The 18031-nt window shown below is 37.9% G+C and overlaps 1 protein-coding gene across 2 annotated transcripts in view; it reads left to right on the plus strand.

The window, feature by feature from the left end:
- The window catches only part of UBE2E2 (ubiquitin conjugating enzyme E2 E2), a 380097-nt gene extending 364142 nt beyond the window's left edge, over nucleotides 1-15955 (plus strand). For both annotated transcript variants that reach the window (XM_025376635.1, XM_025376636.1), the window contains exon 6: nucleotides 15106-15955. In XM_025376635.1, coding sequence (XP_025232420.1) covers nucleotides 15106-15203 — 98 coding nt within the window. In that variant the 3' untranslated portion in view covers nucleotides 15204-15955. The remainder of the gene's footprint in view (nucleotides 1-15105) is intronic.
- Nucleotides 15956-18031: the final 2076 nt, after the last annotated feature.

Consider the following 18031-nt stretch of genomic DNA (forward strand, 5'->3'; position numbering starts at 1 on the left):
TACCCAGTAATGAGATTGCTGGGTCAAATGGTTGTTTTGTTTTGATGACACTGTTTAGAGGGACATGAGAGTCCTATATCCCTGGGGTGAAATGCTTTAATTGCTCCAAATATTAACCTTATCAAGATTAGGGTTCCAAAAAAAAAAAAATTACAGAAGGAAAGGAATGAGGTACAATGAGGATTTAATTTACTAGATATCAAACCCTACTAGAAAGCTATAGTGATAAAAATCAGGAGTGAGTAAAGCAAAAGACAAATTACTCTGTTGAAAGATTAACAAGTACAGAATCAGGTCCAGATACACATAGGAAGCTTGTGTATGATAAAGCTAACATTTCACATAAAAGTTACTATAAATATAGGAGAAAGTAAATATGCAAGGATATTTCTAAAATACTGGAGTGAATATAGAAGGCCTTTATAAACATACATCAAACCAGAAAATATTAAAGAAAGATCGACTGCTTTGACTTCTTAAATTTTTTAAATTTATATTTTGCCAGAGACATCATAAACTAGGTTAAAGGACAAATCATATACTGGGAGAAAATATTTTTTCCACATTTAACAGATGAATCATGTTGTCTTTAGAAGTGGACTAAATTTATTGTGGCTGAGTACTAAACAGCTAGAATTAAATCAGTGAACAGCCTAAGGCAAAGCTGAATGTTCCCATCATAAAATGACCTTCTGAGATATAAGAATAAACATGAAATTTTATTTTCAAGAACTTAATGTTATAGTTTTATTAGTAAAGTATCAGTATGTTTTTAAGGTTTGTCATTATAATGTACCAGTATCATTTCTCAGTACTGCCAGCTGCTAGGTGGTTCCTCCACACTTGCAATACCTAAATAGTTGCTTGTTGTCACCTGTTTAAGAGCATGGATTTTTGTAGGGAATGTATGCCAATATGGGTTACTATTCATGGGGATTGTGCTGCGAGGTCAGGTGACACACTGTCATTGAAACAATGTCACAAACTAAAGCTGTGTGCAGTGCTTAAAACGCTTTGACTGAATAAAAAAAAAAAATGTGGTACATATATACAACAGAATTCTATTCAACCATAAAAAAGAATGGGATCCTATGATTTGCAACAACACGGAGGGAGCTGGAGGTCATTATGTTAAGTGAAATAAGCCAGGCACAGAAAGACAAACTTCAAATGTTCTCAGTTATTTGTGAGAGCTAAAAATTAAAACCATTGAACTCATGAAGATAGAGAGTAGAAGGATGGTTACTAGAGGCTGGAAAAGGTAGTTCGTGTTGTGGGGAGGGAAGTGAGCACAGCTAATGGATACAAACATTTAGAAAGAATGAATAAGACCTAGTGTTTGCTAGCACAACAGGGTGACTATAGTCAAAAATAACTTAATTGTACATTTTGAAATAACTAAAAGAGTATAACTGGATTGTACGTAACACAGGATACATGCTTGAGGGGATGAATACCCCATTTGCCATGGTGTGATTGTTATATATTGCATTCCCATGCCTGTATCAGAGTATCTCATGTACCCCATCAATATATACACCACCATGTACCCACAAACATTAAACATTATACATTTTTATAAAGAAAGCACTTTGTAAGCTGATCTCAGTGCTACTTAGAAGCCTGAAACAAAAAAGGGTTGCTTGAGCCCAGGAGTTTGAGGCTATAGTACACTGTAATCATGCCCGTGAAGAGGCACTGCACTCCATCCTAGACATGACGAGACCTTGTACCTAAGAAAGAAAACACTTTCTCAATATTTAAGAAGCAGACATACGACTTCTGCCATTACATTTTTATTTCTAATACTTCTGCATTCACTTGCTGCTTCACACAATCACCAGATGTGCTACACTTTATTCCAGCAACTCTTGCTTGTTACCAAGTCATTTTCTTTTGGTACATACAGGTTGAGTGTCCCTAATCTGGAAATTGAAAATGCTCCAGAATCTGAAACTTTTTGAGCACCTACATGACTGTCAAAGGAAATGTTCATTGGAGCATTTCAGAATTTGGATTTTCAGATTAGGGCTGCTCAGCCTGTATTAGCACCTGCAGTGGATAACATTAATACCATGTTTGTTCCAGCAGCCTTTTAACATGTGGTGGCTGCTCTTCTCTCTAATTTTGAACACTTGTATGAATACATATGTAGACAATGCCAGATCTTTCCTTTATATATTATGTAGTTTGGCTTTGGCTAAAAGGGATTTTTAGCCCCAAGTTACATTCAGAATGCTTACCAATATTTAAAAATCAGCATTCAGATATTAGCAGTAAGTCCAAGTGATGATGTTATGCTTACTATATGTGATAATAACCTATATGATCTTTGATCTCCACAAGTTCAGTAAACCTGGAAATGACATTGAATGAGGCATTTGGCTATTCAATCTTCCAAAGGCTAAAGTAAATTTTGACTAAGGACTGAGGCCAAAGCTTATAGTGTGTTTTCAGTATTTATAATGTATAAAGTATTCCTTCATATTAGAAAAAATGGACTAAGGACATGAACAAACTACTCACACAAGAAATACAAATGGTGAACAAACATGAAAAAATGTTCAACCTCAGTAGGCATCAAGTTAAATACAGGTAAAGCAATGACAGATTATTTTTCTGTTAGTTTGGAAAAAAAAAATGAAAAAGCTGATAATGAGTTGGTGAGAATGCCCAGAAAGACAGTAAATTGTACATACTTTTATTGAAGGGCAGTTTGGCAGCATTTACCAAACATTTAAAATGTATACAGTGGTCCAGGAATCTATCCTCCAGAAGTACTCAAACATGTCCTCGAAAGATTTATACAAGACTGTTACATAGTTTTAACAGCAAAAAATCAAAATCTAAATGTGATCATAAGGGGAATGGAAAAATGAATGCCAACTCACTATGCAAAGGAATGCCTTATAGTTACTAAAACTAATGTGCTAAGTCAATATGTACTGTCCCAGAAACACAGCTGTGGTGTGTTGTTACAGAAGAAAATGCAAGTTGCAGAATATCTATGTGATTTCTATTTAAATAAATAAAATATGGAAAAATGAGAGTCAAACCATTAACTGTAGTTGCCTCAAGGTTGAAGCGGGTATTGGGTTGAAGAGAAGAAGGGAGTATCTTTTTACTTCATACATACTTCTTTATTATTTGAATTTATTATAATGCACATCTGTTATGTTTTAATTTTATAAAAGATTTAAATAAAACTAGGCTAGACCAGACCATGGAATAAAAGTATTATGAAAGAAACAAAAATTAATTACTTCTCTCATTGTAAGTGCAACCCACAGATAGCCTCCAGTGACTTGGGGAGGGAAAAGAACAACATTAATCAAAGATATAATGGAACTGCTGGAGGACAGTGGATCATAGCCTTGAAGAATCCAAGAAATGGCAAAGTGCAGACCGCAAATTCCAATAATAAAATAATTATGTTTAAAAAAAAACACAGGAAAAAAGTGAAAAGAATGCTGTCAAAATCACCACCATGTCTCTATCTATGACTTGCTAATAATCCTTGAGTAGAGAGCGGACAAACATCTATGATGAAATCTATTTATAATGCTAGTACTGCAAAGGAACACCTGCCTTGTGGAGTGACTGTGCTATATATGGCTGTTATTGTGTGTATACCTTATTTACTTATATTCTTCTAATCATCCATCCATCCATGCAGTAAACATATAGGGTAAGAGGGATACAGAGACGACAGACAGTCCTGTGAGGGGAGAAACTTGTTTAGCACTGGTTCTCCAGTACCTGGAACATAGTAGGGGCTCAATAAATATTTGTTGAATGAATGCATGGGCTCCCATCCAGTGAGAAAACAGAAAAGTAAACAGACAACTAAAAGGCAGTACAGGCTTCCAGCTCCATCCATGTCCATGCAAAGGACATGATCTTGTTCCTTTTTATGACTGTGTAGTATTCTATGGTGTATACATATCACAATTTTCTTTGTCCAGTCTATAACTGATGAGCATCTGGGTTGATTCCATGTCTTTGCTATTGTGAATAGTGCTGCAATGAGCATATGTGTGCATGTATCTTAATAACAAACTAATTTATTTTCCTTTGGTTATATACCAAAGTTATAGTGTGTCCTCAATATTTATAATGTATAAAGTGTTCCTTCATATTAGAAAAAATGGACTAAGGACATGAACAGACTACTCACACAAGAAATACAAATGGTGAACAAACATGAAAAAATATTAAACCTCAGTAGGCATCAAGTTAAATATAGGTACAGCAATGACAGATTATTTTTCTGTTAGTTGGGGAAAAAAACAAAAAACAAAAAAGCTGATAATGAGTTGGTGAGTATGCCAAGAAAGCGAGTAATGGAATTGGTAGGTCAAATGATATTTCTGCCTCTAGGTCACTGAAGAATTGCCACACTGTCTTCCACCATAGTTGAACTAATTTATACTCTCATCACCAGTGTAAATGAATTCCTTTTTCTCTGCAACCTTGACAGCATCTGTTGTTTTTTGACTTGTTAATAATAGACATTCTGACTGGCATGAGATGATATCTCATTGTGGTTTTAATTTGCATTTCTCTAATGAGTGATGTTGAGCTTTTTTTCATATTTTTATTGGCCACGTGTATGTCTTCTTTTGAGAAGTGTCTGTTCATGTCCTTTGCCCACTTTTTAATGTTTTTTTTTTTCTTGTAATTTGTTTAAGTTCCTTGTAGACTCTGGATATTAGATCTTTGAGTACTAGTATTTTGAAAAGAATCTTTTTTTTTTTTCTGAGAGGTAGGTCTCAACCGTGGGCTTAAAATATTCAGTACATCATACTATAAAAAGTTGTGCTGTCATCCGTGCTTTGTTCTCCCACTCATAGAGCACAGGTAGAGCAGGCACAGCCTAGTTTTTAAGGGTCCTAGGATTTTTGAAATGGTAAATGAGCATTGACTTCAACTTCAAGTCACCAGCTGCATTAGACTCCTACTAAGAGAGTCAACCTGTTCTTTAAAGCTGTGAAGCCAGGCATTGATTTCTCTCTAGCTCTGAAAGTCCTAGATTGGTATCTTTCAACAAAAGGCTGTTTCCTCTACAATGAAAATCTGTTTAGTGTAGCCAGCGTCATCAATTACCTTAGCTAGATCTTCTGGACAACTTGATGTAGCTTCTATATCAGCAGTTGCTGCTACGTCTTGCACGCGCCTTGTTCCTTGGTCACCCCCAACTTTGCAATTTTATGTTAGGAAGATGGCTTCTTTTTTTTAGGAAGATGGCTTCTTTTTTTAAACCTTATGAGCCTACCTCTGCTAGCTTGCAACTTTTTTTCTGCAGCTTCCTCACCTCTCAGCCCTCATAGGATTGCAGAGAGTTAGGGCCTTGCACTGCATTAGGCTTTGGCTTCAGGGAGTGTTGTAGCTGGTCTGACTGTCTATCCAGACCACTAAATCCCTATCAGCAATAAGGGTGTGTTGCTTTTTTTTTTTTTTTAAATCGTTCCTGTAGCACTTTGTATTTTCTTCAAGAACTTTTCCTTTGCATTCACAACTGGCACACCTCATTTGACTGTGCTTTTGTGTTTCACATATGTTGTTGTTGTTGTTGTTGTTGTTGCTTTACAGATTGAAGGTTTGCAGCAAGCCCATGTCTGTCAGCCCCATTTTTCCAACAGCGAATGCTCTTTCATGTATCTGTGTCACATTTTGGTAATTCTCACAATATTTCAAACTTTATTATTATATCCTTTATGGTGGTCTGTGATCAGTGATCTTTGGTGTTACAATTGTAATTGATTTGTAATGGCCTATAAGTGTTCAAGTGAAAAGAAGAGTCACATGTCTCTCACTTTAAATTGAAAGATGGAGGTGATTAAGCTTATTGAGGAAAGCATGTCAAAAGCCAAAGTAGGCCAAAAATTAGGCCTCTTGTGTCAAGCATAATGCTATTGCACACATAGTGGACTACAGTATAAACATGCACTGGGAAACCAAAAAATATGTGTGACTCACTTTATTGTGACATTCACTTTATTGTGGCAGTCTTACCAGACCTGTAATATTTCCAAGGTATGCCTGTATTTGCAGTACAATGATAGAGATATGAACAGGCAAATCAGAGATGGGACACATAAGACTACTAGGAAGGACCTGGAAGACATCCTCAGGGAGGCTATGCTTGGACTAAATGTTGAGAAATGAGTAGAAGCCTGCCAGGTAAAAAAGTAGAAAAGGTTATCCCAGGCAGAAGAACCAACATAAACAAAGGAACATAGTCATGAAAGAGCAGGGCTTAATTTTTTATTGCATATTTTCATAACTTGATTCAGGTAATCAGATGTCCCAGAAAATACCCCAAATTTTAAAAAATATCTTAAGTTTTAAAAATTCTTATGGTAATGTCATGTAACGTCCTGTCTAATGTCAGATCTAATCATGTTAAACACATTTTGCAAGGGTGCCATATGGCAAAGGGCTTTTATTTCAGGTAAATGGTGAAATTGTTGGTCCTTTTATTATTTTTTAAATTTTTATTTATTTATTTTTGAGGTGGGGTCTCACTCTGACACCCAGGCTGGAGGGTAGTGGCAGAACCATAGTTCCCCACAATCTTGAACTCCTGGGCTCAAGGGATCCTCCAGAGTAGCTGGGAATATAGGCATGCACCACCACACCCAACTAATTTTTAAAAATTTATGTAGAGGCGGGGTCTCGCTATATTGATCAGGTTCATCTCAAACTCCTGGCCTCCTCGAGCAGGGCTTGTTTAAAAAGCTGAAAGTCATTTATTATGGTTAAAGCATGAGGGGAGGAGGCTAGAAAGATAAAGTCTGGATCACAGAAGACCTTGGGAGCCTTGCTGACTTTGGGTTTTATCTGAAGAGAATGTCTTTAAGAAGACAATCAGATTTATATTCTTAAAAGATGCAGACAAATACGTATTTGTCTTTAATTTGTATATGCTTTACAAGGATTAATTCATTTAATTCTCATAACAAACTATGGAGTAGGTACCATTATTCTCCCCATTTTGCAGTAGAGAAAACTGAGGCACAAAGGGGTTAATAATTTGCCCAAGGTGACCTGACACCGTGGTGGAACTGAGTTAAAAACCCAGACATTCTGGACCCAGTGCCCATGCCCTTTTCCACTATGCTTTACTCTCTTTGTGTTTCTTCAAGATGTGTGTGTTTTCTTACGAAAGGGGAATAAAAAAATTTTTTCACGTAATTTCTTCCATACCACCTACCAACCAAGATAGAATGTTCCTTGGTCTTGCAAATAGAGTCATTCAGCAGTTCAGTAGTCTGTCTGTCTTTTCTCCATTTCCTCAGGATTCACTTTCCTCTTACAACTTAGCTGTTTCTTATCCCTTTTAGTCTGGATTTTTAATTTTAGTTTCAGGGGTACATGTGCAAATTTGCTATATAGGTCAATTGCATGTCACAGGAGTTTGATGTACAGTTTGTTTTGTCACGCAGGTAATAAGCATAGGTAGTTTTTCTATCCTCACCCTTCTCCCACCCTCCACCCTCAAGTAGTCCCTGGTCTGGTATCTGTTGTTTGCTTCTTTGTGTCCATAGGTATTGAATGTTTAGCTCCCACTTATAAGTGAGAACCTGCAGTATTTTGTTTTCTGTTGCAGTGTTTGCTTAAGATGATGACCTCCAGCTCTATCCATGTTGCTGCAAAGGATGTGATCTCATTCTTTTTTATGGCTGCATAGCATTCTATTTTGTGTATATACCACAGGTTTTTTCCTTATCTAGTCTACCGTTGATGGGCATTTAGGTTGATTCCATGTCTTTGCTGATATAAATAGGGCCACAATAAACATACACATACATGTTTCTTTATGATAGAAATATTCCTTCAGATATACCCAATAATGGGATTGCTGGGTCAAATGGTAATTCTGCTTTGAGTTCTTTGAGAAATCACCACACTGCTTTCCACGGTGGTTTGTGGAAACCCTTTACACTCCCACCAGCAGTGTACAAGCGTTTCCCGTTCTTCACAACCTTTCCAGCATCTGTTATTTTTTGACATTTTAATAATGGTCATTCTGACTGGTATGTGATGATATCTCATTTTGGTTTTGATTTGTATTTCTTTAATGATCAGTGATCATATTTTCATATGCTTGTTGGCCACATATATGTCTTCTTTTAAGAAATGTCTGTTCATGTCCTTTGCCCACCTTTTAATGGGGTTCGTTTTTTGCTTATAAATTTGTTTAAGTTCCATATAGACTCTGGATGTTAGACCTTTGTCAGATGCATAGTGTGCAGATATTTTCTCCCATGCTGTAGAGTGTCTGTTTATTCTGTTGATAGTTTTGTGTGTGTGTGTGTGTGTGTGTGTGCGTTTGTTTGTTTGCTCTGCAGACTCTCATTTAATTAGGTCCCATTTGTCAATTTTTGTTTTTGTTGCAGTTGCGTTTGGAGTCTTCATCATGGAATTTTTGCCAGGGCCTGTGTCCAGAATGATATTTCCTAAGTTGTCTTCCAGGGTTTTCATAGTTTTAGGTTTTACATTTAAGTCTTTAATTCATCTTGAGTTGATTTTTGTATGTGGTGTAAGTAAGGGGTCCAATTTCAGTCTTCTGCATATGGCTAGCCAGTTAGCCCAGCACCATTTGTTGAATAGGGAGTCCTTTCCCCATTGCTTATTTTTGTCAACTTTGTCAAAGATCAGATGGTCGTAAATATGTGGCATTATTTCTGACCTCTTTATATTTTGTTCCACTGGTCTTTGTGTCTGTTTTTGTACCAGTATCATCCTGTTTTGGTTACTATAGCTTGTAGTATGCTTTGAAGTCAGATCATGTGATGCTTCCACCTTTGTTCTTTTTGCTTAGCATTGCTTTGGCTATTCGGTCTCTTTTTTGGTTCCATATGAATTTTAAAATAGTTTTTTCTAATTCTGTGAAGAATGTCATTGGTAGTTTGATAGAAATAGCATTGAATCTGCAAATTGCTTTGGGCAATATGGCCGTTTTAACAATCTTCTTCCTATCCATGAGCTTGGAATGTTTTTCTGTTTGCTTGTGTCACCCCTGATTTCTTTAAGCAATGATTTGTAATTCTCGTTGTAAAGATCTTTCACTTCCCTGGTTAGCTGTATTTTATTCTCTTTGTGGCTATTGTGAATGGGATTGTGTTCTTGTTTTGGTTCTCAGTCTGTATGGTGTTGTATAGAAATGCTACTGATTTTTGTGCATTGATTTTGTATCCTGAGACTTTTGTGCATTGATTTTGTATCCTGAAGTTGTTTATCAGATCAGGGAGCTTTTGGGCAGAGACAGTGGGGTTTTCTAGGTATAGAATCATATCGTCTACAAACAGGGATAGTTTGACTTCCTTTCTTCCTGTTTGAATGCCTTTTATTTCTTTCTCTTTCCTTATTGCTCTGACTAAGAATTCCAGTGTAATATTGAATAGGGTAGTGAGAGAGGGCATCCTTGTTTTGTTCTGGATTTCAAAGGGGTATGCTTCTAGCATTTGCTCGTTTAGTATGATGTTGGCTGTGGGTTTTTCATAGAGGGCTCTTACTATTTTGAAGTATGTTCCCTCAGTGCCTAGTTTGTTGAGGGTTTTTAACACTATGATATGTTGAATTTTAAAAGCCTTTTCTGCATCTATTGAGATGATCATGTGGTTTTTTGTTTGTGTTGTTTATGTGATGAATCACATTTGTTGATTTGCATATGTTGAACCAACCTTGCATCCCAGGGTTAAAGTCTACTTGATCATGATGGATTTGCTTTTTTGTATGCTGCTGGATTTGGTTTGCTGGTATTTTGTTGTGGATTTTTGCATCTACGTTCATCAATCTCTTTTAGTCTTATTCCCTGTCTCTGTCCTCCCTTTTCTGTAAACCCTTTGGCTTCCAAGGTACCCAGTGTAGCTCCAGCAATTAAAGAGGCAAGGTGGGAGTTGTCTGAGCCTTTTTCTTCTAGAATCAAAGGTGCACATACCACAAATCTCAAAAAATGCAAAGAGGTAGAGTACGCAATATGACCATTTTTTTTTTTTTTTTTTTTTGGAAAGACAGTCTCGCTCTGTCGCCCAGCGGGAGTGCAGTGGCACAATCATGTCTCACTGTAATCACGACCCCCTGGGCTCCAGTGAACCTGCTACCTCAGCCTCCCAAGAAGCTGGGACCACAGGTACATGCCACCACACCCAGCTATTTTTTATTTTTATTTTTTTGTAGAGATGTGTTCTCACTATGTTGCCCAGGCTCGGTCTCAAATTCTTCGCCTCAGGCCATCCTCCTGCCTCAGCCTCCCAAAGTGCTGAGATTACACGCATGAGCCACTGTGCCCAATCAATATGACAATCTTTCACTCACTCTGCAAATAATAGTGATTGTTAGTTCACAGGTATGTACTCTTTGCTTCTAAATTGTATAGGGAGACAGAGGTGAGATGGAGGAAGTAGAGATGAGAAAGAAGAAAGCATGTTCCCCTTCATCAGTGATCTTGCAGTCTTACGCTTTCATTCAGGTTACTATTTTATGACTGGTATTTTGTCAACACAAATGCCATGATGCTGGGAGCAGTGGGTCATCCTGTAATCACACCACTTTTGGAGGCCAAGGTGGGAGGACACTTGAAGCCAGGAATTTAAGACTAGCCTGGGCAACATGTGCCATCTCTACCAAAAAATAATAATAATAAACTGGACATGCTAGTGTGTGCCTGTAGTCCTAGCTACTCAAGAATTTGAGGCAGGAGGGTTGCTTGAGCCCAGGGGTCAAGGCTGCAGTGAGCTGCGATCCCACCACTGCATTCCAGCCAGGGCAACAGAGTGAGATCCTGTCTCAAAAAAAAAAAAAAAAAAAAACATGATTTTTACTAAACAGATGAGGAAATGTGATTTAGAGGAAAGCTTTGTATACCCAACTTCCATTTCTATGATATTCTGTTAACCACACTGCAGATCCTATACCTCTGCCTCAGGAAACGTTTAATACCTGCCAGACTGGTATTTGGGAGAATTAAGTGGTTAAAGTCATCTAACTCTGTTCTGTATAAGTCTGAACATGCTCCTCTTTTCAAAAGTGTAAATTACTGACCAAAAACAGAAAATGTAGGAGACTATGATTTCAATTTACTTGTCTACTGATAAATTTCGTGGTTTTTCTTTAGTAAAGATGAGGAAAACTGACAGATGATAATCTCAAATATTAATAAAGATTTGGGAAAATAGGAACAATCTAGAAACCCAAAATGATGGGAAATATTTTCTTCTTGTTAGAGAAATAGGGTACAGTAATTTATGTTTGGAGACTGGCTTGGGTGGCAGAGTGAGACCCTGTCCCAGAAAAAAAAAAGAAAAAAACTATTTGGTTGATAACATGGTTTTTATTTTTTTAATTACCTTTTAGTTTTGCTAGATTAATTACTTTTATTTACCATTTATTAAGTTTAACATTCTGCTAAGAAACAATATTTTCAGACTTTCACATTGAAAAGTTCTCCCATCATTAAGCATATACAATTTACCATTTTCAGCAGAGATTCGTTTTCACAACTAGCTCTTCAGGATTATTCCACTGAGCTGAATCTTTATGTGCGGCATGTGAAAAAGTGGTTCGTAGCCTTTTTCTCCTTTCATGAAATACTAGCTTAAACATTAGCACTGCTACTGGGGATAATATTCAGAAGATCATAGGGACATGTAGATTGATATGAGAAGATAATTACTATGTTGAATAGAATTTTAAATGAACATCAAATACTAATTGTTAGTGGTCTTTTTTATTTTTTTAGAAACAGAGTCTTGCTCTGTCACCCAGGCTGGAGTGTGGTGGCATAATCACAGCTCACTGCAGTCTTAAACTTCTGGGCTCAAGTGATCCTCCCACCTTAGCCTCTCAAGTAGGCTGGACTATAGGGACACACTACCACACCTGGCTAATTTTTGTTGTTTTTTGTGGAGATGGGGATCTCACTGTGTTGCCCAGGCTGGTCTTGAACTCCTGGCCTCAAGCTGTCCTCCACCCTCAGACTCCCAAAGTGCTGAAATTACAGACGTGAGCCATCACACCCAGCCAGTAATATGATTTTGTTTTAATTCTTTCATTGTGTATTTTTACTTTATCTCTTCATTTTATACTTTAAACAAATTTAAGATTTGTATAACTTCCAAAGATGTATGCATGGTAATTGTCCTCACAGCGTTGTTTTTAAAGCAAAAGTTAGAGAATGCCCAAACATCTTAAAACAGGAAATTGATTCTTAATTCAGGTATTAGAAATGATGAAGTAGATCTACAGTTATCTATGTAAAAAGTTATTTACCATATCGGTATAAAAATCATAGTTATTTTTTAAAGGTTTACAAAAGCAGACTATAAATTAATCCCTTTTTTTTTTTACATCATATGTTTAGAAGTGTAGGAAGAAAACATACCACGATGTTAACAGCAGTTTTCTTTGTGTGGATTTATACATGAGATGGTCTTTACTTTCAACTTTCTGTCTTGCATATTGTCTGAGGTGGTTTTCTAAATTATTAATTACGGTTTTTATAGTTAGTGTGTATAATTTTGAAGGTGGAAAAAATATTTTTAAAATCAAATTTGAAAACGTAAAAGAACCTTGAAGCAATTAAATGCTATTTAAGCATGGGAAAAAAAGTTTGCACAACGCACGCTAATTGTTACCAGCGCTCTAACTTGTTTTTTGCCTGTACTGAAATACTGTTAACACTTGATATGACACATTCTCCCACCCCACAGCTTCTTGTTCCCTTTATTCTTCATTTGTTTCCCTCCACCCCCTTTGAGCTGAAATGGCAGACCTGTCTTATTCCCAGTGTGTACACTCTGAATGGGGGTACAATTTGAGGTGGAACATATACGTCACTGTCATTCTTCTGACATTGAGCCTTACCTTGATCAGTAAGTTAGAATGAATCTTCAGTGTGTTTCACTAAGTTCTATTTAATTAAACACCTATCTTGAGTAATACAGACTTAATTAAGCTATTAAGGATACCCATGTTTCACCCTACTCTTTGCATTCTAGAATGCCAGGAATCAGAACAAGATTATTTTTTTCAAAGGTAGAGAAATGTGACTCAGATTTCACTTTGACCCTTAATGCTCTAATGTCATTACTTAGGCTCAACTGAAAGGCTACATTTTTTTAAAAGTATCCTGGCCAATTGCCAGATATTTTGTATCTGCATTTAGTATTGCTGGTTTAAATCTTGTTGAATCTTGACTGGACTGGTTGAAATGGTAGAGTTTTGGTTTCAACATCTGAGAAAATGAAGGAGAAGAATCACAAAGAGTAGGCAGAGAGGCAAAAGTTTTGAACAAACCCACATACCAGGTAGTCTACTAATTGTGATATAAGTGAATATAGGAAACTGGCTTCTCCCTAGAATAATTATTACAAGATTTGCACAATTCCAGGAACACTTAAGCAGGGTCCTGTTGAGCAGGCTTTCAAAGGCTTTGTTATCATCAGCCTCAGCAGATGGGTTAAAAGGTGGTGTTTCTATTATACGTTTCATATTGAGAACGTATGACCATGAGTGCCTTACAAGGTTAGTCTCAGGATCTTCGTAAGTCGCAGGTGGTGTTGGGCCACAGACATACTTCCATATTCTTTACTATTTTTTTCCTACTAAACATTAGCTTTTGATGATTTTTCTCATTTTCCCTGTTGGTTCCTTCTTACCTGACTGCTCTAATATACCCAAATTCCCAATACCAAAAAAAGGGGAAATAAAAATCAGGGAAAGAGTGAAATTAGAGAATTGGAGGGAAAAGAATAGAATCTGGGATCTTTAGGAACCTACGTTACTTTTCTTTTAATTGCTTTGGGGTTTTTTTTGGTTTTTTTTTTTTTTTTTTTTGTCTTTTTTTTAAAGAAGGTCTCACTCTTGTCACCGAGGCTGGTGTGCAGTGGCACGATCATAGCTCACTACAGACTCAAACGCCTAGACTCAAGCGATCCTGCTGCCTCAGCCTCTTCAAGTGCTGGTATTACAAGCGTGAGCCACCATGCCCCAATTTTTTTAATAAACGTTGACCCAATCAGTATTCTGGATAGATATCCCAGCACCCTGTAGTTAAGAGGGTGAATTCTGGCTCCAAGCCCGGCTCCACCCCTTGCTCCACGTTGGGCAAGAGATTCAGACTCCTTATGCTCCAGTTTCCTCCTGTGTCAGCTCCTCAGAAATCCATGTCATTAACATATTAGAGTTTTAGGACATGGTAAGTCATGGTAAATGTTGGCTATTATTAACATCTATTAGTATTTCTGTAATAATGAGCTGTGTAGGTTGGATGTTCCCAAATTTTGAGGAAGAAGTGGACTATCTCTCCCGTCTTTTGACTGTGTCCAGCTCAGTCTCTGACGTCTCCTCAGAGAAGGTAATCTGGCAGGAGAATGCCACCTGCCTGTGGTGCTAGACTACGGTAAGGAGTTGTCCAGACCACCAGACTTCTTCCCAAGAGAGCTCATCAAGAGCCCTGGAGTGCCCGCCCACAGCCCACCTGCATTTTCTCCGTGAAATATCTACTTGAAGACAGGCAGCTCACACCTGTAATCCCAGCACTTTGGGAGGCTGAGGCAGGAGGATCACTTGAGTCCAGGAGTTTGAGACCAGCCTGGATTACGTAGTGAGACCCCATCTCTACAAAAAAATTTAAAAATTAGCCAGGCATTTTGCACATGCCTATGGTCCCAGCTATTCAGGAAGCTGAGGCAGGAGGAGGATTGTTTGATCCCAGGAAGTCAAGGCTACAGTGAGCTGTGATCACACCACTGCATTCTAGCCTGGGTGACAGAGCAAGACACTGTCTCAAAAGAAAAAAAAACCAATACAAGGGGAGCAAGGTGAGAAGTATGTGGTGGGGACAAGGAAAGAGAATAAATAAGACTTGTCAAGAAATATGACAAGAGCTATCAGTAAAACACAGAGAGTTGACTCTTCGGGCAGCTGGTGTGAAATGTAGTCTGTCAGCAGCAGGTCACTGGCTCAGCCGCAGCAGTGGTGGTCCAGGTTAGAACAGCAGCTTCTCATCTCCTCCCCTCCCACTCCTTGTGAGTTTCTGAACACTCCTTGCCCCACGGTGCTGGTATTTACTGACTCCCACCTCTGCTTTCCTTGCAGCTGACCCTCTGGTGGGCAGCATCGCCACACAGTACATGACCAACAGAGCAGAGCACGACCGGATGGCCAGACAGTGGACCAAGCGGTACGCCACATAGGGGCCTGCTGCCTGCTGCCCCCGCGGGACCTGTGCAAGCACATTCACCAAGTGCATCGGTAGCCCTGCCCACCCCTCCAGACCTCGGTTCTTATTTTCCTATTTTTATTAAATTTGGAACCATTTTGTGATGGTATGTTGTCCATCTTCCCATCCCACTTCTTCCTGCCCCACTTCCTCTCTCCCACACTCTCTTTTTTCTCTCATTTTATTCCCTTGTTGATTTCTGTTAACTTGAAAGATTTGGGATTTTTTTCCCTCCTCATCATAGATGGGAACTTTTGTTTTCAGTGCAAACAATGTTGGAGCTGTAATAGTAAGAGCTTTCTTACAAAGCTTTGTATTACTGTGTGGTTTTGGGTTTTTTTGTTGTTGTTTATTTGATTTTGATTTTTTTTCCTTTTGTGTGATCTTTGGGAAAACACATTCAGAATTATATCTCGTTTCTACTTAAATGTAGTGCTTAGGGTTAATTTTTTGTACTGAAGTCTTTATTGGTGGGTGCATGCTACTGGGAACAAGTTTTTGTACAAAAGCTTCAATCAGAATCACTGTGCATTACTGAGACTCTGTTTATCACTAGCCTTCTGTCCCTCACGCAGAAGACTGTTGGATTGAACAAAATAATATGTATTTTGATTTACTTAAAGTGCTTGTAAATTTCTTAGGGACCTGCCACTTTTGACTGTGGATCAGTTGATGTACACTTGTATTATTAAAGCACTCAATAAATCACTGTGGCTGATAAATGCACTTCTGGTAACCCGACATTTGCTTTGTGTCCTGGTGACCGCTGTAGCCCTACGTGCAGTGAGGCTTGTCTAATTCAATTACAGGTTCAAGTGTATTTTTCATCTCAAAGCTCTAATATTTCTTTGTAGTTGAGTTGCTTAGCATGTGGAATTTCTCCAGCTGTCAGTAGCCTGATGATTTTATGGTTGTTATAGTAGATTGATATTACTTTACGTATTGACTGGACATTCTTTCTGTTACAACCTTCTTTATCAACAATTAAAATATGTAACTCCAAAAATAGCCTTCTTGTGAAAGTGAAGTCTGAGCTAATCATTGTGTTCAGCCACTTTCAACTTTATTTCTCTCAAAATTGTTACAGTGATTGCCCTCAAGCTTTGTTTTGTTCTTTTTGTTTTTTTTTTTCCCTCCATGATTTTAGCGAAAGAAGTAAACTCAACTGTATTGGTCACGGTCAGCTCATTCAATGACAGGGGTGTCCGTCTGGCTTCACCTTCAGGCTATTTTAGTGTGCAGCTATACGAGGCAGAGGAAACATGTGGGCGGTGTAGTTTCTAAACACGCTGACTTGCTGATTGATAATTCAGGGTTATTTGTGTAACAAAGCGTGGTGGAAACTCCTACTCCTGCTCCACCAAATACAGTTACAGACCCTACCATACGCTTGGTCTCATTTAAGGAGACATTAACACACCTTCACTGCGGAATAGTAGGATTTATAAACATAAGTCATCCACCTGTAAATATTTTAACATTTAAAATGCCTGATTCAAAAGATACAGTTTTTGTTGTTTTTAACTAGTTAAAAATAAATCCTAAGAAAATACATTTAAATATTGCAAATGCCACTTTTAAACCAAAGTACCTGAGAATATTTTTTGTATTTTTAATAACGATTTTACCATTCATTTTATTTAAAAATATTTCTCAGCATAGCAGGACACTGTATGGTCTCTGATGCACTACTCAACCCTCCAGTTGTAGCAAAAGGAGCCACAGACAGTACATAAATGTATTGGGCAGAGCTATATTCCAGTGAAACTTTATTTAGCACTATCGGCATGGGATTTGGCCCATTGGTTATAGTTGGCCAATCCCTGATACAGACCACCATAGACTGGGGGCTGGATGAGAAACAAATAACTATGTGTCATTTCTTTCTTTAACATAAAATAAATTCAATATAGTACAACACTAATTTTTGGAAAGTTGCTCAGAATGTTTAATTGCCTACAGAGTTTCTTACCACAAAGTTTTTTATTTTTACTTGAATACTTTAGATTTTAAAATTCAGCACTAAAAGCATTGAACCATGGAAAATAAAATTTTATTAAACTGCTTTTTTCCCCTACTTTTGGCTGATTAAACCAAACCCCTAATGCTAATACTTTAAGGGCAATCTTTATAGACAATTTTTAAATTAATTTTTTTTTTCTGTAACAATGGGGTCTCACTATGTTGCCCAGGCTGGTCTCAAATTCCTGACCTCAAGTGATCCTCTTACCACAGCCTCCAAAATTGTTAGGATTATATAGGCTTGAGCCACCGTAGCCAGCCAACACACATTTTAAATAATAAATATATTACATTCCACATTTCACATCTACTTGTACATCAGACCATTTTTAAAATGTGTTATTATGCCAGGCTTGGTGGCTCACACCTGTAATCCTAGCACTTTGGGACGCCAAGGTGGAGATCGCTTGAGCCCAGGAGTTCGAGACCAGCCTAAGCAACATGGCAAAACCCAGTCTCTGCAAAAAAATACAAAAATGAACTGGGGACGGTGGTGCACGCCTGTAGTCCCCGCCACTCGGGAGGCTGAGGTCGGAGGATCACCTGAACCACGAAGTCGAGGCTGCAGTAAGCCATAATTGTGCCAGTGCACCCCAGCCTGAACAACAGAGCAAGACCCGTCTCAAAAACAAAACAAAATTTGTGATATTTAAGAACCAAAGATTACAACAACTCTAGTAGAAATTCTAGTCACTGACCTGTTTGTTTTCCTGTGACCCATTTTTAGGTTTAGTGCCAATCTGTGATATGAAGAGGCTGTAAAACTTCTCTCCCCAACTT

This window comes from Theropithecus gelada, chromosome 2 (assembly GCF_003255815.1).
Source record: "Theropithecus gelada isolate Dixy chromosome 2, Tgel_1.0, whole genome shotgun sequence".
Classification (NCBI taxonomy): domain Eukaryota; kingdom Metazoa; phylum Chordata; class Mammalia; order Primates; family Cercopithecidae; genus Theropithecus; species Theropithecus gelada.